This window comes from Hyaena hyaena, unplaced genomic scaffold (assembly GCF_003009895.1).
Source record: "Hyaena hyaena isolate Hyena2069 unplaced genomic scaffold, ASM300989v1 scaffold_200, whole genome shotgun sequence".
Classification (NCBI taxonomy): domain Eukaryota; kingdom Metazoa; phylum Chordata; class Mammalia; order Carnivora; family Hyaenidae; genus Hyaena; species Hyaena hyaena.
Window position 1 is genome coordinate 1,555,814 of NW_024080834.1, and position 22,789 is coordinate 1,578,602.

At 35.1% G+C, this 22,789-nt stretch overlaps 1 protein-coding gene across 2 annotated transcripts in view; it reads left to right on the forward strand.

Moving 5' to 3' along the window:
• Window positions 1-22,789, forward strand: part of ZBBX (zinc finger B-box domain containing) — a 119,925-nt gene that overhangs the window by 45,520 nt on the left and 51,616 nt on the right. For both annotated transcript variants that reach the window (XM_039241933.1, XM_039241934.1), the window contains exon 9: window positions 17,287-17,445. In XM_039241933.1, the coding sequence (XP_039097864.1) occupies window positions 17,287-17,445 (159 nt within the window). The remainder of the gene's footprint in view (window positions 1-17,286; window positions 17,446-22,789) is intronic.

The following is a 22,789-nucleotide window of genomic DNA, read 5'->3' on the forward strand; positions in this document are numbered from 1 at the left end:
GCCCTTTAAGAGGGGACTTTCTGTTCTCATAACCTTTTGGGTTTCCTGGATGTAAACCCCATTGGTTTTCAGAACTAGACATTTTAGGGGCTCATCTCTCTGGCTCTGAAAAACAATGGGGCTTACATCCAGGAGACCCAAGGTTTGAGATGCCTGATGTAGGATATGAACCCCTCACTCCTCGGGGAAAAACTCCATAGCAGGGAGATATCTTCTGATTGTGGGTCTGCATCCCAGGGATGAGGAATTTGGCAATAGTGCATCTCTGTTCCTCCTACTCATGTCATTGTGGCCCTTTCATCCTTTGTTTAGCTAGTTTTCTGGTCTTTTTTGGGAATGGATCTATACATAGCTGTAGATTTTGTGTGTCCATGGGAGGAGGGGTGAATTCACGATCTTCCAAGACAGCCGTCTTGAACTGCTGTCTCAGCAAACTGCATTTATAATTAGGAGCATGTGTGCAGGTCCTCATTTCTTTTTATTCTCTTTATGTGTCAGGGAGGAATGATAATACATGAATCTTTGGTTAACAAAACCTGTGGTTTTCATTAAACTTTTAGAGGAAAAGTAAATCTAGGGGTCCTTTAAGTTCTACTTAAAGTAGAATAAGCAAGAAGTTCCACTTAAATGATGCTGGAATAAGCAATACATTTCAGCCACATGAATTTCACACTTCCAGAATTTGATTTTTATCTCACTTGCAATACGCAGATTTTTTTATACCATTGATATTTTTGTCCCACTCATGCAAATACCATATCTGTTTTTAGAAATATGATGAGCAGAACTGTATTTAAAACATGATTCTGTTGTGAGTTCCCCTGTTGCAACATTCTTTCACCCTGTAAATATTTAGTTTTCTACTGTTTCTTCATGAATTTATATGGGAACTTCTACTCAAATTGTCTTTCTTTTCAGGTTTCTACTATAGGGGAATTCCTATCACTTGCTTCTTTGTCTTTCTAGTTTCCCTAAAGTTAACTTTTTTCTTTCTCTTTTGATCCTAACACTAGATGAAATCTTCGATCAAATCATTTGTGGATGTTTTCTTGTTTGACTTTCATAGAAAATTCATAGTTGACTCTATGGTAAAGCCTTAAATTTTTAGGGAACAAACTTGAACTAAGACAGTAGGTGGATTAGGAGGAACTTAACGGAGGACCATAGGGGAGAAGAAGGGGAAAAATAGTGGGGGAGAGGGAGAGAGGCAAACCATGAGAGACTCTTGAATGCTGAGAACAAACTGAGGGCTGATGGGGGTGGGAGAGAGGGGCAGGGGGATATGGGCATGGGGGAGAGCACTTGGGATGAGCATTGGGTGTTATATGGAAACCAATTTGACAATCAACTATTTAAGGAAAAAAAAAACAGTATGGTACTGGTACAAAGACAGTCTATAAAGATGAATTCATCAGAGAAGCAAACTAACTTTTTTTTGCAAGAACAAAAGATATATTTTTTGAGGTATAATAATTGTGAGAAAAAGCTCATCTTTTTCATTTTTGTTTAATGGATTAGGACATTTAAGCTTAGTATAATATTTATGAGTAAATTATTACTTTGCAAAACTATTTTTACTAAGTGTAAATTTAATGGGCTTATTGCATCTTATCATAGATCCATGATTATTTGAGGAATTTATCTATTGTAGTTACTAGTCCCTTCTTTCTATGCAGTTCCCGACTCAAAGAGATGTAATTGAATTATTATTGCTGACTTTAGGGGATCCTTAAACTGTCATCATGAATGTGGTTCTATGCAATGCATAAAGAGAACTATGATGGCAAAATAATCTGTAGAAGAAGTTTCTTTGGATAAATAATTATTAAGCAAATGTTTTTATGAGTTTTAATGAAAAAGTTTATTTTACCATAAATTATATTCACTGTATATGTGTTTCTGCCATAATATGATATATGATTCCAGAAAAAAATTTCCATTGTGGAAAATTGCCCACTTAACTTCAGGAAAAATTAGAGTTAGGGGAAGGACACTTAAATCCTATGAGATTTTGTAACCAAAGCCCTAATAAAAACAGTTAACATACCACTGACACACATACCTTGTGAAATTGTGCTTCCTTCTCTGTGATGAAGATCTTATAATAATCCACTTCTAACAGAGAACATTTTCATCAAAATGAACAAATCTGAGTCAAATTGTTGCCTCCTTAATAATCCATTGTTTTTAAATCAGTGGGAGTATCTTTATAGCTCCCCTATCTGCACTCAGATTTTTTCCAGATAGATTTATTTAGTGGAATGCATGGTTGTTAAAGCCATTAAAATAATTAAATAATTAAAATAATTCTGCACAAAGGGGAAGCTTTATATAGATTTTCAGCTTTTTTCTTAAGGTCTTCCTAGATTGGTTAGGTTTTAGCTTTAATTGTGAGACAGCTTGCCCATGATCGTCTCAAAACAGTAATGTGCTGGAAAAGAGAAGCTTAAGATTCAATAAAACTCCGTAGTTATACTGACGTCATTCCCCTATTTACCATTTGAGTATGAGGTAATTTACATCAAAGAAACCAGAACAAGCTGTACTTAGGAAAATATTCCTGATTTGGGAGGAAATGGTTTTCTCAAAAGCCAGGTCAAAGAAAAACCTATATATGTAATATACAATATAACATACACAATTTTTAAATTCCTTTAGTGCATAATTTGGTCTTTCTGAAATAATTTAATAGTTAAAAGGTATCCAACTTCCACCTATATTGCATGGTCACTGTAACCAATGAATTTATAATGGCTCATAAGTTCTGCTTAACGCAACATTTTCTCTGTTTATATGTATCTCTATAACTACATGCCTACCAAATACAAATGAAATAACAGGCTTCGATAAAAGCCTGTGGTTGCAATTAATCTCCTCTAAATTTTGCAACTGGAAAATCAATGGAAGTTAACACTGTGAAAACAGACATTCCAGCATTCCCCCCCCCCCCCCCCCCAATTTAGGAAGTAACATAGGTCGACATTGCCTGTGAATTTCTTTGAGCTGAAACTTCTGGATCACATAAGGAGGTATGGCTATGTCAACATGATCATTAATATTTATTGCTGAATAGCCAGGGTTTGGGATGGTAATGGCACTTAAGAGTTTTGAAGCACTGACACTACCATAAAGTATATCGTTTTTCTAACTGAACTAAAACTTCTACTCTTAGACCTAAACTTACAAGGTGCCATCCACTCCAAAATGCTATAAAATATCAACCCTCTTTACTTTTGATTAATGATACATTGTCAGAGTGATGAATTCTTCTAGAGTGTAATTTGAAAGATAGTATCATTCTAGGGAGAAAAAAGTTCAGGTGAGAATTTAGAACAGTTACCAGATGAAATCCTACCATCACACAGTGTAGTGAAGGATGGGGGGGTGGGGATCTGGAAAGGCTGGCAGTAAATCACATTCTTTGGCTTTAGTTTAAGCTTCTATCCTACAGTGAGATATATGATTTACTAGGCGCCCTGAAGGCTGTTTTGGTTTGAGTTTTTAACATTTTTAGCATGTAGAAAAGTTACACAATAATTTTATTCATTTTCAGTCTCCCCCCCCTTTCCTATTACTACCTATTAGTACTGTTATGTATACATTTTCATATTTAGAAAATGGAAATACAATTATCTTTGAGTTTTAAAATTTGATGATATTGGGGCACCTGGGTGGCTCAGTCAGTTAAGTGTCTGACTTCGGCTGAGGTCATGATCTCACGTGCGTGGGTTCGAGCCCCGCGTCGGGCTCTGTGCTGACAGCCAGCTCAGAGCCTGGAGCCTGTTTCAGATTCTGTGTCTCCCTCTCTCTTTGACCCTCCCCTGCTCACGTTGTCTCTCTCTCTCTCTCTCTCTCTGTCTCTCTCTCTCTCTCTCAGAAATAAATTTAAAAACATTAGAATTTGATGATATCTTATTAATAGATATGGTACAGTGATTGATCCTTAATATGCCTGGTTCTCTATTTTTCGTATTTTGTAGCAATAACCTTTACCTTCTTGTTCACTTAGTAACTGAAAGGTAATATGTTTTGTGTTGCAAATATAGATGTAACCTTCTAAGCAGAAACCAAAGACTGAAGGGATATAGGCCAAACTGTTAATAGTGGTTACCCCTGTGAAGTACTACTCACTAATTGGAGGAAACATATTTATTACTTTTAAATTATTTTTTTAATTTTTAATTTTATTTATTTATTTTAAGAGAGAGAAAGCATGCATATACATGAGCAGGGGTGGGGCAGAGAGAGAGAGGGAAGATCCCAAGCAGGCTCTGTGCTGCTCCAAGCCTGGTGGGCTTGATCCCACCCAACCATGAGATCATGGCCTGAGCTGAAATCTAGAGTCAGATGCTTAACCAGCTGAGCCACATTGGCACCCCTGCTTATTACTTTTTAATATGGTGGCATTATGATTTATTCCTACTGGGTTTCTGTAATTTTAAAAAATGTTGTGAATTGAATGCTAGCTCTGTGTTAACTATTTCTCAATGAGGATACTCTTGAGTATTTTGGGCAGGAACTTTTTTTCTTGAGCTCCACCATTCCTCAGATTTCAGAATACTCTTTGAATCTGGTTATCACCCATTAAATGCTAGTAATGCTCTCCAGTGAGCGTGAAAACCCAAACACCTACCCTCATTTTCAAATTTCCTTGCTGCAGTTAGGAAGCATGGGTCCTTAGTTAGATTCCCTTGTACTTGCTTTAGCAAAAAAGATTTTTTCTTCTTGTTAAAGCCCTCATAGGTGTATAGGAGTAGGGATGATGCAGCAGAGTCATCCTAAGAACCAGGACTGGAAATTGGAAAGCTATTGATAGCCCAAGGAAGACTTCTTTTGACTTTTTTTCCTATGTATTTATTCTTTTCTTATAATTAAGAAATTATGAATTAGATAATAGAGTATCAGTGATAGAGAGAACAAATGTTGCTTTCTTGATTCCAAACCCAAATTCTCATGAACTCAATGAAGACTAGGTGCTTACTACTTGTCCAGTGAACTATGGCCCAGAGGACAGAAATATGTTGAGTAATTTTGTCTCCCATGGTGGGGCTGGTGGGGATGAGCACTATTGTGGGGCAGGGAGAAACTACCATAGAAGGGGACATTACTTGAAATTGAGTATTCACTTTAATATAAGTCTCTGCTGCAGTTAGACATAGTGATACAGGAAGCTACTTGTCTGTTTGTTTGTTTGTTTATTATTTTTAAAATGTGTATTTATTTTTGAGAGGGAGAGGGAGAGACAGTGTGAGTGGCCAAGCGGTAGAGAGAGAGGGAGACACAGAATCTGAAGTAGGCTCCAGGCTCCAAGCTGTCAGCACAGAACCTGAAGCAGGGCTAGAACTCATGAATTGTGAGATTACGACCTGAGCTGAAGTCGGATGCTTAACCAACTGAACCACCCAGGTGCCCCCTGCAATATATACTTTCTTAAGTAAATTTATAAGCCTGTGCAACAATCACCACAATTGAGTTTTAGAACATTTCCATCACAACAAAAAATCTTCTGGTGCATTTTTTGCAATCAACTCTTGCTCCTACATCTAGCCCTAGGCAACTATAGGTCTGCTTTCGGTCAGTATAGATTTATCTTTTCAGAAATTTCATAAAAGTGGAATCATTCCCATGTAATCTTTTGTGTCTGTCTTTTTTTTTTTTAATTAGCATAAAGTTCTTCCATATTATTGTATGTTCATTATTGGAGGTTATCCCTTTTTAATGCTAAATACTATTCCATTGTGTGGATATATCATATCTTGTTTAGTCATCAACTGATAGATATATAGATTGTTTAGGGTTTTGGTGTTTTCAAGTTTGGGCTAAGACACAAAAGGAGTTTGGTCTAAGAAATAAATTAATAGACAAGCAGCTTACTGCATCAGCATAGAATAATGCTGTTATGAATATTTATTTGTGTACAGATCTTTGTATAAACTGTTTTCATTGCTCTTAGGTAAATATCTGGGACCAGAATTGTTGATTCCCAAGATAAGCATTTGTTAACTTTTTAAGGAAATACAAAACTGTTTTCTGAAATATCTGTAACATTTCACATTTCCCACCAGCAACATATTAGGTTTTCATATTCTCCACATCCTCACCAAAACGGTATTCTTGGTGTTTTACATTATAGCTATTCTAATATGTGTCTAATGCTATCTCATTATGGTTCTAATTGTACTTCTTTAATGACTAATGATGTTGAACACCTTTTCATTTGCTTATTAGCCATCTCTATGTCTTTGGTGAAAAGATTATTTAAATCTTTTGGCCATTTTATTTTATTAAATGCTTGTTTCTTTTGAGAGACAGAAGAGAGAAACAGAGAGGGAGAAAGAGAGAGAGAGAGCAATTATGAGTGGAGTAGTGCAGAGAAGAGAGAGTGAGAGAGAATCCCAGGCAGGCTCTGCAATACAATGCAGAGCCTGATGTGAGGCTCCAGACCATGAACTGTGAGATCATGACTTGAGCTGACATCAAGAGTCAGACATTAACCTAACCAACTAAGCCACCCAGGCATCTGTTGGCCATATTAAAATTGCCTAGTTTGTCTTTGTGATACTGAGGTTTAAGTGTTCTGTATACACTCTGGATGTAAGTCTTTATCAGATATATGATTTTCAAATATTTTCTTCTAGTCCAAGTCTTGATTTTTTAAATGCAAATTAAAAATACTAATTTTAGATTTTTTTTCATTTCCATGTGCATTTTAGAATAAGGTTGTCAATTTTAGGATAAGGTTGTCAATTATTACACAAAAAAACAAATGCAAAAACTGACAGAATTTTGATATAGTCCACAGATCAAGTTTGTTTTGACAAAGCCTTAATTTATCCATTGTTTATTTTATGGATCATGTTTTAAGTGCTGCCTTGAAAAATTTTGCCTAAAATGTTCTTCCTGTATTTTCTTCCATGAGTTTTATAGCTCTCGCCCTTGGATTTAGTTCTATGATACATCTTTTTTTTTGTATTTGGTATGAGGTAGAAGTCTAAATTCATATTTGTGCCTATGGCTATCTAATTGTCATAGCACCATTTGTTAAAAAGACTATCGTTTCCCACTGAATTGCCTTGATATCTTTATTAAAAATCAATTGAACATAAGGGCTTATTTCTTCACTATATATTCTGCTTTTTTGATCTGTATACCTAGCCTTATGCCAATACTACACTCCTGATTACCGCTGCTTTATAAGAAGTTTTGAGATTAGGCGATATAAGTTTTCCAACTTTGTTCTTGTTTCAAATTATTTTGCCTATTCTAGGTCTTCTATGTTTCATATACATTTAACATTTTTTAATTGTAAAATATACATAACATAAAATTTACCATCTTAGTCATTATTAAGTATATATAGTTCAGTATGTTCACATTATAACATAAAATTTACCATCTTTGTCATTATTAAGGATAGTTCAGTATGTTCACATTATTATGCAATCTTGAGAAGTTTTTAATCATGCAAAACTGAAACTCTATACTCATTAAACATTCTACTTAGTATCAATTTGACTACCCTAGAACCTAATGTAAGTGTAGTTATAGAATATTTGTCTTTTGGTGTCTGACTTATTTAGCATAATTGCCTCAAAGTTCATTTACACTGTGGCATGTGTCACACTTTTTCTTATTTTTCTTTAAGACTGAGTAATATTTCATTTTGTGTGTGTATTCATTTTGTATCTTGTATTATGTATTTTGTTTATGTATTCATGTATTGATGGACACTTGCATCGTTTCTACTTCTTGGCTACTGTGAAGAGTTCTTCTATGAGCATGTGGATGCAGACACTTTTTTGAGACCCCACTGTACATTATTTTGAATATGTACCTAGAAATGGATTTAGTAGATATGTTAAGTCCATTTTTATCTTTTGAGGAAATTTCATTTTTTTACAGCAACTAAACCATTTTACAATCCCATTAATAGTGCACAAGAGTTCTAATTTCTCCACATGCTTACAATTAACACTTGTTATCCTTTGTTTTCTATTGATAGTAGCTATCCTAATGGGTATAAGATGACATCTCATTGTATCCATATACATAATAGGGTAAGCTTATCAATTGTTAAAAAAGAAATATCCTGATGGGATTTTGTTAATGATTTTGTGTAGTATACAGATTGATTTGGAGAAAATTACCATGTTTACAGTATTGAGTCTTTAACATATTCAGTCTAACACATTGAGTCTTTCAGTCTATAACATCATTTTATTCCATTTATTTAGATCTTATTTAATTTCTCTCATTTTTATTATTAAAATCATATACATTTTTTGTTAAATGTTTTCATAAGTATTTTATTCTTTTTGACATTACTGTGTGTAATCCTTTTTCTTAATTTTATTTTTGGGTTGTTCATTGCCAGTATACATAAATAAAATTGATTTTTTAATATTGACCTTGAATCTTGTGACCTTGATAAACTCACTTATTCTAGTAGCTTCTTTTTGATACCTTAGGATACCTACATATGACAAATTCATATTCTCTACATGTGAAAATAGTTTTACTTCTTCCTTTTTAATCTAGAAGTTTTTATTTATTTATTTTTTCTTATATTTTTATTTTAACCAAAGCAACCAGAGCAATGTTAAATGCAAGTGGCAGGTGTTCACATCCTGGACTTGTTCATGATTAAGGGGAAAACATTTAGTCTTTTCCATGAATTGTGATGTTAGCTGTAGGTTTTTCATAGATGCTCTTTCCAGGGAGAGGAAGTCTCTTTGTATTTTCTGCTTTTCCCCCTGCTTTTATTGTCCCAACATTTATCATGTTGTTTTGTTTTTTTCTTTTATTGATATGGTTTTTACAAGACTTGAGTTTTAGGTGTTAAGATTGCATTGCTGGATACAATTTCACTTGGTCATGATTCATAACTTAGGTATTCCTGGATCAGATTTGCTAATACCTTGTGAAGGAGCTTTGCATCTATGTTCATATAGAAAATAGTCTGTAGTTTTGTCTTCCTGGAATGTGGTTGTCTACTTTGAAATGGGATTGTATTGGCCTTATAAAATGAGTTTAGAAGTATTTCTTCCTCTTTTTTCTTGAAAGTGTACGTGTTAGATTGGTATAATTTCTCCCTTAAATATTGGATAAACTTTACCACTGAAACAATCTGAGTCTGGGATTTTTCTTTCATAGGAAGATTTTGAATTGTTAATTTCCTTACCTTATTCAATTCTGATTTCCTATTATTTAGTGAGCCAGTTTTGGTGTTTTGTGTTTTTAATTGAATTTATGCAGTCTATCTGTCTAATTTGTTGGCATAACTTTGTTAGATTCCTTTATAATCCTCTAACTTTTGTAGGTCTGGAATAATATTCTTTCTTCGATTATTGATTTTGTTAATTCTTATTTTACTGTTCTTTTTTCTAGGCCAGTTTTGCTCAAGGTTTATACATTTTCAATTCTTTTTAACAAACTCAATTTTAGTTTTATTGATGTGTTTTCAATTTTGTTATATTTCATTTATTCTGATCTTTATTTTCTGATTCCTACCTACTTTGGACTTTTTTTCTTTCATTTTTTTCCCCTACTTTCTTGAGTGAGGATTAGACTAGATTATTGATTTTTAGACCTCCCTCCTTTCCAAAACAAGCATTTGAAGCTATAAATTTAACATTAACCACTGCTTTAACTGTATATTATATATTTTGATATGTTTAATTTCAAATCAATTCAAAATTCTTTTTTTTCAAGGTTATTTCTGATATCTCTTGTAGTTTATTCTTTCTTGAAAGGTTATTTAGACGCAAGTTGTTCAATTTCTAACTATTTTGTGATTTCCCAAAATTATTTGTTGCTAATTTCTAATTTTTTTGTTGTTGGGATCAGAAAACATACTTTCTATGATTTCAGTTCTTATGAATTTATTAATACTGGTCTATCCTAAAATGTCCCATATGAACCTGAAAAGAATCATATTCTGATGTTGTGAAGTCAAGGGTTCTTTAACTGTCTCTTAGGTTAAATTAGCTCATGGTGGTATTCAAGTTTTTTATATCTTTAGTGATTTTCTGTCTAGCTGTTTTATTAATTTCTGAGGAGGAGGTTGAAGTTTCTAATTGGACTTTTTAACTAGATTTTTCTATTTTTAGGTGTATCTGCTATTTATGTATTTTGGAGCCCTGTTGTTACATATATAATTATTGTAGATATATTCGATCATAAATATAAGGATAGCTTCCTGTTTAATTGCCTTTTATTATTATAAAATATCCTTCTTTGTCCTATTTTTTGTTTTATTAATATAGCCTCTCCAGCTTTCTTATGGTTCTTAATTTCGAAGTATATATTTTCCATCTTTTTATTTTTAAATTATTTGCCTTTGAATCTAAAGTCAGGCTCTTATCAATGGCATATAGTTGGGTCTTACTTTTTTCCTGCCAAATCTGACAATTTTGTTTTCTACTAGTGTGTTTAGTCCATTCACATTTAATATAATTAATGATGTGGCTGGATTTACATCTTCCATGTTGCTATTTGTTTTTTGTATGCCTTTGTCTCTTTTGTTACTTTTTCTCTTACTACTTTCTTTTGTGTTAAAGATCTTTTTAAAAATTTTTTTAATGTTTATTTATTTTTGAGAGACAGAGTACAAGTGGGGGAGGGGCAGAGAGAGAGAGGGAGACATAGAATCTGAAGCAGGCTCCAGGCTCTGGGCTGTCAGCACAGAGCTCAATGCAGGGCTTGAACTCACAGACTGCAAGATCATGACCTGAGCTGAAGTCAGATGCTTAACTGACTGAGCCACCCAGGTGCCCCTAAAGATGTTTTTATTGTGCCATCGAAAATACTTTGTGTGTGTGTGTGTGTGTGTGTTTTCATGTGCGCATGTGTATGCATGTATTTATATATCTAGTGGCTGTTCTGAGTATTACACTATACATCTTTAACACTTTACTTCATGTTAATACTAACTGTGGTAAAATATTGTAACCTGGCTCTCTTTGTAGCTCTATTTTCTCTCCAATTCTTTGTGTGGGTTATATATTATATGTTAATGGTATAAATCCATAATAAAGTGTCAAAGTTACTACTGTATGTAACTTTATGCATTTAAAAGAGGTTAAGAAGAGGAAAAGGGAAATATTTAAATACCTTTTATATTTACCCATATATTTACGTTTCTGGGGATCTGTCTTTCTTCTGTTGGATTTAATACCTTTCAGCCTTAAAACCTTTCTTTAGTACTTCTTGTAAGGCACATCTGCTTGTAATGAATTATCTCGTACTTTGCCTATTTGTGAATGTCTTTATGTTTGCTTTCGTTTTTGAAGGACAGCTTTCCTGAATAAAAAATAATTTTTCGTAGTTTTTTCCTTTCAGCACTTTGTATCATTCTACTTCTTTTCGCTCTCTCATTTTCTTCAGATGCAAAAATCAGTTTGTTATTCATATTTATGTGCTCTTCAGTGTGATAAGTAATTTTTCTCATTCCTTTCAAGTTTTTATGTTTACCTTTGGCTGCCCATAATTTGGTTATGATGTGTTTTGGTATGGATCTCTTTATATTTACCTTTCTTGGGACTTGTTAAGCTTCTTGGATTTTTAAGGTAATAATTTTTATCAGATATGAGACATTTGAGACAATTATGTTTTCATATGTACATTTTTCCTCACTTCTCTCCCCCTGACACACTCACTCAATATATATTGGATGATTGATGCTGTCTCATAGGTCTGTAAGGGTCTTTTCATTTTCTTTAATCTTTTACTTTTTGCTTTTCAAATTAAATCATTGATCTCTATCTTTCTTCAAGTACATTGAATTTTTCTTCTTCCATTTCAAATCTTTTGTTAATCTACTTAGGTCATAATTAAATATTTTCATTTGGTTCTTCTTTATCATTTCCATTTCTTGAGCAGCCCTTCTGTAGCTCTCTCATTCTCAGAATCATCCCACTAAATGTTCGATTGGTCCATTGCTCACTCTAATTGGGACCAACACTTCAGGCTGTCAGAGCTGTAGGTCCACTTATAACCAGATTTCCTAGCTCATTGTTAACACCGCTTTAAGATTCTACCCTCTTCCAGGAATCAAGCATGTTCCCTGTTCAGCAAGGCCAGTCTGGCCCTAGTAACATTGACCAACTTGGGAAGGGAAATATAAGATAGGAGCCAACCCATGTAAAAAAGCCATAGATTCTTGCTATTCTTCAGTAATTGTCATAGTGTTTTTTCTTGAGTAAATACTTTTCAACTTGTTGTTTGATTTTGGTTGATTTCAGAGCCCAGAAGCAATGTAAAAATTTTTTTATCCAGTTTAACATTTGTTTTTTGGGGATAGACTTATTTACTGACCCCTTCACTACACCATAGTCATAAAGTCCCACTTCTGCCTATTGAATTGAGCAGAAATTGTTTTCTGGATATTTGAACTATTTCTTTTACTTACGGAGAAATAGTGTATTGTGATCTAGATAAAATGGTAGCAGTCATTTGAATGCACTACTTTGTGTCATCACTCTCCTAGGTGATTTTCATACAGGATGTATATTTTTTCACAATAGCTCTGCAAGGTGGATATTGTCTCCATTTTATAGGTGCAGAACGCTTAGGCATAGAGAGGTAAATGATTTTTTCCCTTTTGTGCTATTATTAAGAGTGCCATTGATTTTGCCTGTATTGACATTGACTTAGAAAGCTTGAGTATATGGAAGGAATGTTCAAATAGAATTTTTAGTCATTTTTATCTCAGTAAGTCAGCAAATTTTGATTCAATCAACATTTCTCAAGTATTTAACCAGCGTCAAGCAATGTTCTAGTTGCAAAGTGTGAAGGATAGGGCCGTAGGGAGGAGAGTCGAAAGAAGGCGATATAAAGCATGGTATATAAGGAAGAATAAGGCCTGGTCCCCTCTGCCAAGGAATTCACAATCACAAAAGGGAGGACAGATGTATTTAACCAGTTGTAACATAACTGAGTGGTAAGTATTAGGACACAATGATTCTTAAACCTTAATGAGCATTCAAGTTGCATATTAAACTGCAAGTTCTGATTCAGTGATTCTGAATGGTACCTGAGATTTTGTATTTTCAATAAGTTTCCAGTTGATGGTGATGCTGCTGATATATAGATTACACACTGAGGAACAAAGTTCTAGTACTGATGTGTGGAAGGAAGTATAAGGGCACATAGAAAATATATAAATTTTGCTGCAGTTACTTGAAGAAAACTCATTTCAGAGAGATTAAATAATTTGCCCTTCTGAGCTATTTTTTAAATAATGCCATTGATATACATTGGAACTGGATAACATTTGGTCTGGACCTAAAATGATAAATAGAATTACAATAGGAAAGCTAGCTTTTCCAAACAGAGAGGAAAACTTTAGCAAAACATAGAAATAAAATATTTATGTGTGTTTTTAAATAGGAAATACCTTTAAAACTTTTTCTCTTTCCCTCTCCTTCCTTCCTCCCTTCCTCCCTCCCTCCCTCCCTCCCTCCCTCCCTCCATTCCTTCCTTCCTTCCTTCCTTCCTTCCTTCCTTCCTTCCTTCCTTCCTTCCTTCCTTCCCTCTAGCTGAAACAGAATATTGATTTAGGAGTAATTTCCAAACATGAAGCTACATATTAAGGGTAATGCTTGTGGAAGTAGAAGAACCAAATTTCAGTGGTTTAAAAGAGTAAAAGTTTAATTTTACTCACACAGAATTCAACATGGATGTTCCTAGGACATCTGATTTTAAACCTCCCTTCACTCTTGATTTGGGGACTTTACTATGTAGTGCCACCATCTTAGTTAGATGTGTTACTTCCAATGTCATTGCACATCCATTTACAAAGCTTGCTGAAAAGTAAAAGGCATAGTTTCTTACTACCTTGCCACTGGAAATGAAATTCATTACTACTTCTCACATTCTGTTAAACCATTGCAGAGTTCCACCCAGGTTCAAGGGAGAGAACTTGTGTTTGTGGAGAGGTGTGTCTAGTATTTAGTTGTAGATTCTTCTCTGGAGTAAGTATGGGAGACTGGATCTAGGCAAAAGGAAGTTGCAAATAATTAACATATCTATGATATATTTTTCACATACCTAGGTAGTTATAAGTATTGTAAAATAGTATGTTATAGCATGGTGGTAAATTTCTAATCTTAATGATTTTGTTAACTTTCATACCTTTTAACTTAAGAGCTAGATGTTTTAAGTTTGTCCTATAATTTTACTCTTAAAGAGTACTTTTAATTTTGTTGTTCATATGTTTTGTTTTTTGCAAAGTTCACATGCCTCCCCACAAGTAAAGAAGAATCTCTATTTCTGCCTTCAATTTGCTAGTGCTTAGTAAAACATGAAAATAAACAAGCAGAATAAGTTAGAAACAAAAACTAAAAACAATCTAATACTTTCATAAACAACTATGTATAGGTTTATAGGTTGTTTTACATTAAAAATTTTTTAATGATTCATTTGTTTTGGAGAGAGACAGAGACAGCAAGCGGTAGTGAGAGAGAGGAAGACACAGAATCCAAAGCAGGCTCCAGGCTCTTGGCTGTCAGCACAGAACCTGACTCAGGGCTCAAACTTAGAAACTGTGAGATCATGAACTGGGCCAAAGTTGCCCAACCAACTGAGCTACCTCGGTGCCCCTGGAATTAGAGGGTTTTTTTTTTTTAAAGGAAGGAAAAATGTTCATATCTATTGAGATAAAAATTAATATATTGTAAGTCTCAGGACTTCAAAAGTAAAACACATTATTTGTGTTAGTGTAATTTAGTAGGGAGAAGGAATTAGGCTGGAGGAAGACCTTGGTTCTAACTCAAGCTCCAATATATTGTATCCATTTGGTTTCAGGTAAGCTTTAAGAGCTTGAATTTCCTTGTCTATGTAATATGGATCATAATATCTATTCCCTTTCCTTGCATGTTTATTTTAAGAATAAGAAAAATGACATATACACTCTAATGACTGAGAAAAGTAAAATTTAAATGTAAGATGGTCTAAGAAAGAAAATTCCCATTTGTTGGCATTTTGTTTATAACAAATTAACAGAACTTTAAGATATTCAATTGTAGGACCTCATTTTATTAATTATCCATGATTTTAATCTTATTTTTTAGAAGCAAATTTAAAAATGAAATCTTTGTGTGTGTGTGTGCCATTTCAGAGTCCCTTAATATCCTGCCTAAAAATGTTATAGCAATTAATGGAAACATTGGTAGCAAGATTCATTTTAGGACAGGAATAATCTTGTTTATGTTAATATATTTGAAAATAATTATGTCTTGATAATTTTATGTAAAATTAGTACTATTTACTACTTTTAAAAATGTGTAAAATGAAAACTAGACATCCTAATCATCTTTGAAATCAATAGATCTCTATTCTAGGGAATTTGAAATCAGGCTTATCTTGGATTACTCCTTTTAAAAAAATGTGTTAAAATACAGATATTTCTGGAAGGGTAAAGGATTACCATTGTCTTGAATTTCTGTTGAAAATAAGGATTATATAGACCTATATAGACTTTGTGATGATCGTTGGGACAATTTGGAGCAAATACCACAGGTATTTGTGCATATATGTATTTACATATATATCAATCATAGATCACATTAGTCATTTTCTTTTTTTAATGTTTATTTATTTTGAGAGAGAGAGAGAGAGAGACTGCATGCATATACAAGCAAATGGCAGAGAGACAGATGGAGAGGGGAAGGAGAGAATCTCAAGCAGGCTCCTTGCTGTCAGTTACAGAGTCCAGTGTGGGGGTAGATCTCACAAATGGTGAGATCATGACCTGAGCTGAAATCAAGAGTTAGATGCTTAATTGACTGAGCAACCCAGCATCCCCACGTTAGTCATTTTTCATATATAATTCATTAATTCAGTGTGAAATACAATTAATTTTATCTTCACTGATTTATTCTAGAATGAGATTGCACTGAAGTTTAACAGATCTACAAAGGTCATAACTAGAAAGCTTCAGTGTAATCTTAGTTATTTAAACAGGTAACTAGATGAATATTTAAAAATAGGAATATTTCCATGGGAAGGTACAAAATAATTATTTCAAATCCCTGCTGAAGTTATTCTCTGTCTTGAGGACATTTGCTAACAGAGTAAGACTTATTGCTTGATTTTCTAATACCAGGTATTCAGAGAGCCTCACCCTGGCAGTTTGGTTCAAGCCTAGGTGGGATCTAGAATCCTGCAGCATCCTTGGGCAGACCAGGGTAGTTGCTGATAGGAGACTAGGGTCAGAGACTAGGGTCTTTCCAAGAATTGCCTGTTCCTTTTCAGTTACTCCGAAAGCATGTGGAAAGTGTTTTTTAATCTTTTACTTAATTATATATTTTATTCTGCAGTTATTCCTCTCCCTCCCTCTCCCACCTCATTTTTACTGTATATGCCAGGCACCATGATATCCATAGAAAGATTTAATAAAACACAATTATTTTCTTCTATAAACTTATGTGGTATGATGTAATAGATAAATACCAAAAGGTGATGTAAAATCAATATTCTATGAGCTGGTAGAGATCTATTTTGGGTATGAAGAGGGTACAGAGGATGGGCATCGCACACAACCAGAGGTAGCAGAGCAAGGAAAATTTCCTGGATCTTGGGAATAACTTGGGATGAATCCAGAAGTAGGAGTTTGCCACATAAAGAAATGGTAGAGGAGGAAAGGCCTCTTTGGTCATTGAAACTCATGAGCAAACATATGAGGAACAACTTGGAATTTACCAGGGAACCTATAGGTAGAGGCACTTCCTGACGTGCACTTCTGAATAGTTAATACTTTCTAAAGATGTTTTATCAACAAGGGATGCTCATTACTGCTTATTCAGACTCCTACTAGATTAGCTATATTTAGTTCTTTAGCTATGTCGTGCACAAAATGACACATCTATCTATTTGGGGTTGACATAGTGGAAAGGCTGTGAGTCATTAGAATTATACACACCTGGGGTCATTTCCCAGCTCTGCCACCCACTCACCATGTGACCAGGCCTAAGTTATTTAAATCATCAGAGCTTTTCTTTACCTTTAAAACAGAGACAAAAATAGTTATGCTTTAGAGTTGGCCTGAGGATTAAATGACATGTTTTTAAGGTCCTTAGGATAGTAAGAGCACAAACTAGCCCCTCAGTAGATGGAAGTTATCACTACTATATTGGTTGATATAAATGTTAATTTTTATTTTGAAATATAAATAAAATGTATTGAATTATACTAATCCAAGAATAATAAAAATATGATTTAATGTATCTAACTTACATAGGCTGACATACTAGTCTTTTAAGTCATATTCTACTCCTTTTTTAACAGACAAAATCTCAAATACTATCCAATGTATTGGACGTTGCCCATCGGTTTATCAAGGATATTAATCCAGATAAACACAAAGAGGAGACTCATTCTACAAAAGAGATGAGTACAAGTCAGCATGAACCCAAATCTCCTCTTCTGCAGGGGAGCAATTCTGAGGTAAGCTAAGGAAAATATAGTAGACATTTTCTGTCATACATGATCATGGAGACTGGCATTCATAGACTTAGAGCTGTAGAGTTTTGCAGATTATTTTACCACATTGTTATTTAATGTTTGAATATGTTTCTTTTTATGAATCAAAAATATCTTGACTGTAAAAATCCTTTTTTAAAAAAAAATTTTATAGTTTATTTTTGAGACAGAGACAGAACATGAGCAGGGGAGGGGCAGAGAGAGAGGGAGACACAGAATCTGAAACAGGCTCCAGGTTCTGAGCTGCCAGCACAGAACCCGACATGGAGGGGGGGCTTGAACGCACAAACCGTGAGATCATGACCTGAACCAAAGTCGGATGCTTAACCGACTAAGCCACCCAGGCGCCCCTGTAAAAATCCTTTTAAGGAGATTACTTTGATTCTACTGAATGGTAATTTTTTTTTTATGAGTGATTCTTTGATCATGTTGCTTTCTGGGGATTTCTACCATATCAGGAAATGAATGAATATTTGGGAAAAACATATTAAAAAAACAATGCAATATAACAATTTTATTGTAGTTGGGACTTCAGAGAGACTAAAAATGCGAAACCTTGTCAAGTTTTAGGTGACAGGCAATTTATACTTATTTAAAATTGGATATATACTAAATTCTTAGTCATTATTCAGATTGGCTACTGATCCCGTGATATACTTGGTAAGCTTTCATCAGCTGATGTCTGTCTATATTTTATATTAGACTTGTTGTATTGATTCTTTAGTGAGAAACAAGCTTCCCCAAACCTTAATCTATGTAATAATCCTCTTTCTTGTAGATACCACTCACCTTTCTTTCCACTGTACTTCAGAAATACTGAGAAACTTGGTGGAAGTCACACAACTTGTTACTTAGTGATAAAGTCAGGCTTGAAATTCAGTTTGTTGAGTTATACCCCATGCCTACAGAACATAAAAGAAAGCATGTTTTATGCTAGTAGGACCTCTCTCCAGCAAAGAAACTGTGTTTGAAGTCAGTGTTTTTACACTGATTTCACTTTCTAGTAGACCTGTCCAAAGTGATTGTGAAGAATAACAGAACGAATTATGGCTTCATTATTATAACAGTAATGTGTTGAGGACTGTGTACCAGGCACTGTCCTATATATTTTACATCTATTCTCTCTCTTTTAAATTTTTTAATGTTTATTTTTGAGAGAGAGAGACAGAGTGCAAACAGGGGAGGGACAGAGAGAGAAGGAGACGCAGAATGTAATGCAGGCTCCAGGCTCTGAGCTGTCACCACAGAGCCCAATATGGGGCTCGAACCCATGAACTGTGAGATTATGAACTGAGTTGATTTCAGATGATTAACTGACTGAGCCACCCAGGTGCCCCCCATGTATTCTCTCTCATTGTCCTTTCTTAATTTTTCTCTTTTTTCATCAGATGAGAAAACAGTGACAAAGATCAGTTTTTTTACATTGCCTAAGTTCCATTGATAGTGGAACTTAGATTTAAGTCCAGGCTTTGTGACTCCAAATATTTTTTTTTTTTTTTTAATTTTTAATGTTTTATTTATTTCTAGGAGAGAGAAAGAGAGAGAGAGAGCGAATGTGAGCAGGGGAGGGTCAGAGAGAGAGAGAGTCACAGACTCTGAAACAGGCTCCAGGCTCTGAGCCAGTAGTCAGCACAGAGCCCGACGCGGAGCTTGAACCCATGAACCGCGAGATCATGACCTAAGCGAAAGTCGGATGCTTAACCGACTAAGCCACCCAGGCACCCCTGTGACTCCAAATATCTTGCTTTTAACCACTACACAGAGTCTGGTTTTAGGGGTTTCTCCTTCCTGCCTGCCATTTTATCTGATTTATCTTATCAATAAAAATAGTGATAAATGAACAGCTAAGATTTGTTAAACACCTTGCACTAGTCATTGTGCTTAGTCTTTTAATTTTATCCAATAATCACAATAATCATGTAAGTTTTCCATTATTATTACCCAATATAATAGATGACAGAGGCAGAGAGAAACTAAGTTTCTAGTTCTATGAGAAAGCTCACTCCTTTGCTATGCTTTTAATCCCTACAAGAAATGCTACCTCTTGTCCCCAGAGGTGACTGTATATATATTCTATATAGACCCTCCACTTCTTGTCCCAACTTAAAAGCTGTTAATTCAATGATTTCATCTAAGAGTGTACATTAGAATTGGCTGGAAGAACATTAAAGAAACAGATATGACCGAGGTCAGCCTGTTTTTGGGTGGGTCCAGAGGCATGGTTTTAACAACTGCTCAGTAATTGTGATGTGAGTATTCCTGGTTGGATGTCATTCCTATCAACCCTTGGGTGTGCAGCTGGTCGCAGTGCTCACACTGAAGAGATAACCCCTTCATGTGCTCAATACCCGTCTGGGCCGAAGAGCAGTGGTTCTCTAGCTACAACAAGCATCAAAAGCACTGCGTGGGTTTGTTAAAATGTGTTCTTTCATCTAGAAAGTGGGGATATTAAAACATATCTTGTGGGAATATCACATGGCTTAGAAGGATAATGAATACATAGCAGTGGATTTCATATGCTCTTTCAAATATCATAGTCCCTTCAGAACTGGGCAGAGCCATGTTGGGCTCTGAGTGGAAGTGGCATATGGCAGTGCTGGGCTCAAACATTTAAAAGCCAATGTCCGGGGTGCTTGGGTGGCTCAGTCGGTTAAGCATCTGACTTCGGTTCAGGTCATGATCACACAGTTTGTGGGTTCGAGCCCAGCGTCAGGCTCTGTGCTGATGGCTAGTTCAGATTCTGTGTCTCCCTCTCTCTCTGACCCTCCCCTGCTCACGCTGTTTTTTTCTCTCTCTCTCAAAAATAAATAAAACATTAAAAAAAATAAAAGCCAATGTCCAATCCTCTGACTTTTCTTATCCTGCCAGTGAGGAACCCAAGTATTCAAAAGGCTTAATTGTAAGATGAAAATGTCTTATATCTCCAATTCATTGGTTGGAAAGGAGCTGCCCTGGAGACTTCCTGGAGTCACTGCATATTTAAGCCATTTTGTAGTAAGCACTGAGATTTCAGGGTTTCTTCGTTAGTGCAGCACACATACATACACACACATGTTGGTTACTGGATTCTCACATACTTCTAAATTCAATATTTTCTTTTTTTTTTAATTTTTTAAAATTTCTTTTTGAGAGAGAGAGACAGAGCACAAGCAGGGCAGGAGAGTAGAGAGAGGGAGACACAGGATTGGAAGCAGGTTCCAGGCTCTGAGCTGTCAGCACAGAATCTAATTCAGGCTTGAACCCACGAACCACAAGATCATGACCTGAACCTAAGTTGGAAACTTAACTGACTGAGCCACCCAGGTGCCCCTAAAATTCATTATTTTCAAACTAAATTTACCTCTCCTCCTAAACCTCTATAGATGTCACCATTGGTGGCAGCCTATCTTCTAGCTTTCCATGTGAGCCAAGAGCTGTTATCTTCTATAGTCCTTTCTCTTCTTCCTCTGCACATCCAGTTGATTACTATGTCTCATGTAGTCTACCATCTGAAAACTCTCTTGAATATTTGGTCACTTCTATCCTCATTTCTATCCCAAGTGGAATAGGCTTGTAACATGGAAAATGGATTTAATTCTTTACTTTTCTAGAACTCAATAATTATTCCAATTTTGTTTGTATGTATTTCTTTACAAAAATATTAATATGGGGGCGCCTGGGTGGCTTAGTCAGTTAAGTGTCCGACTTTTGCTTAGGTCATGATCTTGCGGTTCGTGGGTTCAAGCCCCGCGTCGGGCTCTGTGCTGACTGCCAGCCCAGAGCCTGGAGCCTATTTCAGAGTCTGTGTCTCCCTCTCTCTCTGACCCTCCCCTGCTCACGCTGTTTCTCTCTCTCTCTCCTAGAAATAAATAAAAATATTTTTAAAAAACTTTAAAAAATATTAATATGTTACATGCTGCTCTGAAAATTTACTTTTTACACTTAACAATATAGGTTTGATATTTATATAAGTACATTCTATAGCCTTCTCATTCTCCATAGTGATTATGAAACACCCCATTTATTAGAGAGTAAATGACTGTAAAATCTTAAAATTTAAATTTTAAAATTTTAATTTAAAATTTACAATTTCCAATGACCAACATTTATGCTATTTGGATTGTTTTTTGCCAGTACAAACTATAGAATAAAGAATAATTTTCAGAAATATTGTTTTACATATATACGTGTCTCTGTGTGTGTATCGATATGATAAAATCCTGAAATTCCTAGTTGAAGAGGGCCATACATTTGTAATGTTGATAGATATTACCAATTCGCTGTAACATTTTAACAGGTTACCTTGAATCTAAATTCACTCGTCCTTAATTTCTCTTTCTGCGACACTACTGTGTAAGACTCTTCTGTGGCTTTGTGTTTTCATTATGTGCAAGTCTAAATTCCTCTGTATGGTAGCAGGAACCTTTATGATCAGCCCCAGATTATATTTTGCACTTTATATTTTCTCATATCCTACTTTTTACTCTGGCAGTGCCAACTACTGACAGTTCCATGCCACTATGCTGTTTGACTCCATGTTTTAAGATATATACCATTCCCTGTCTCTGGAATACTGTCTCTGCCACCTCTGCCCACAGCAATCGTGTTTATCTGAATTCAATAGCCTGTTTCTAGCACCTGTTGCTATTGTGAACTTTTTAACCCGTGTTACTGTGGCCTGCAGCTGGCACAGCATCTTCAGGTTCCCAGATGCTTTTTGTTAATATTTAAGATTTTGGACACATATTTAATGCCCTTTTCCCAATTATACTCTAACAGTCTGACTGTTTATTTTGCAATTAAGGGGTGAACATAGAGGATTCTACTTTTGCATCTAGAAGGTACACAATGGAGATTTAGCAATTTGATCAGTGTAGGTAAATTCACATTGCTAATTCAGCCTTGGTGTGGACTTCATTTGGCCTTATTTTCCTAATTTGGCTGTTTTCTCTGAATCACTGGTTAACTGCCAAATGCTACCTTTATTTCTTCTGTGTTCACAGTGGATCTATATTTTGTACTGAATTCATCATTTTCTCATCATTATGCTTAGAAGCACATAACGGTTCATATATATTAATTAGTTTGTTCATTTATTCAACTGGCTTTTATTTTTATTTATTTATTTTTTCTTAAATAGTTGATTGTCAAGTTGGTTTCCATATAACACCCAGTGCTCATCCTCACAAGTGCCCTCCTCCATACCCATCACCCCCCTTCCCCTCCCCCCCACCCCCATCAGCGCTCAGTTTGTTCTCAGCATTCAAGAGTCTCTCATGGTTTGCCTCCCTCACCCCAACTATTTTTTCCCCTTCTTCTCCCCCATGGT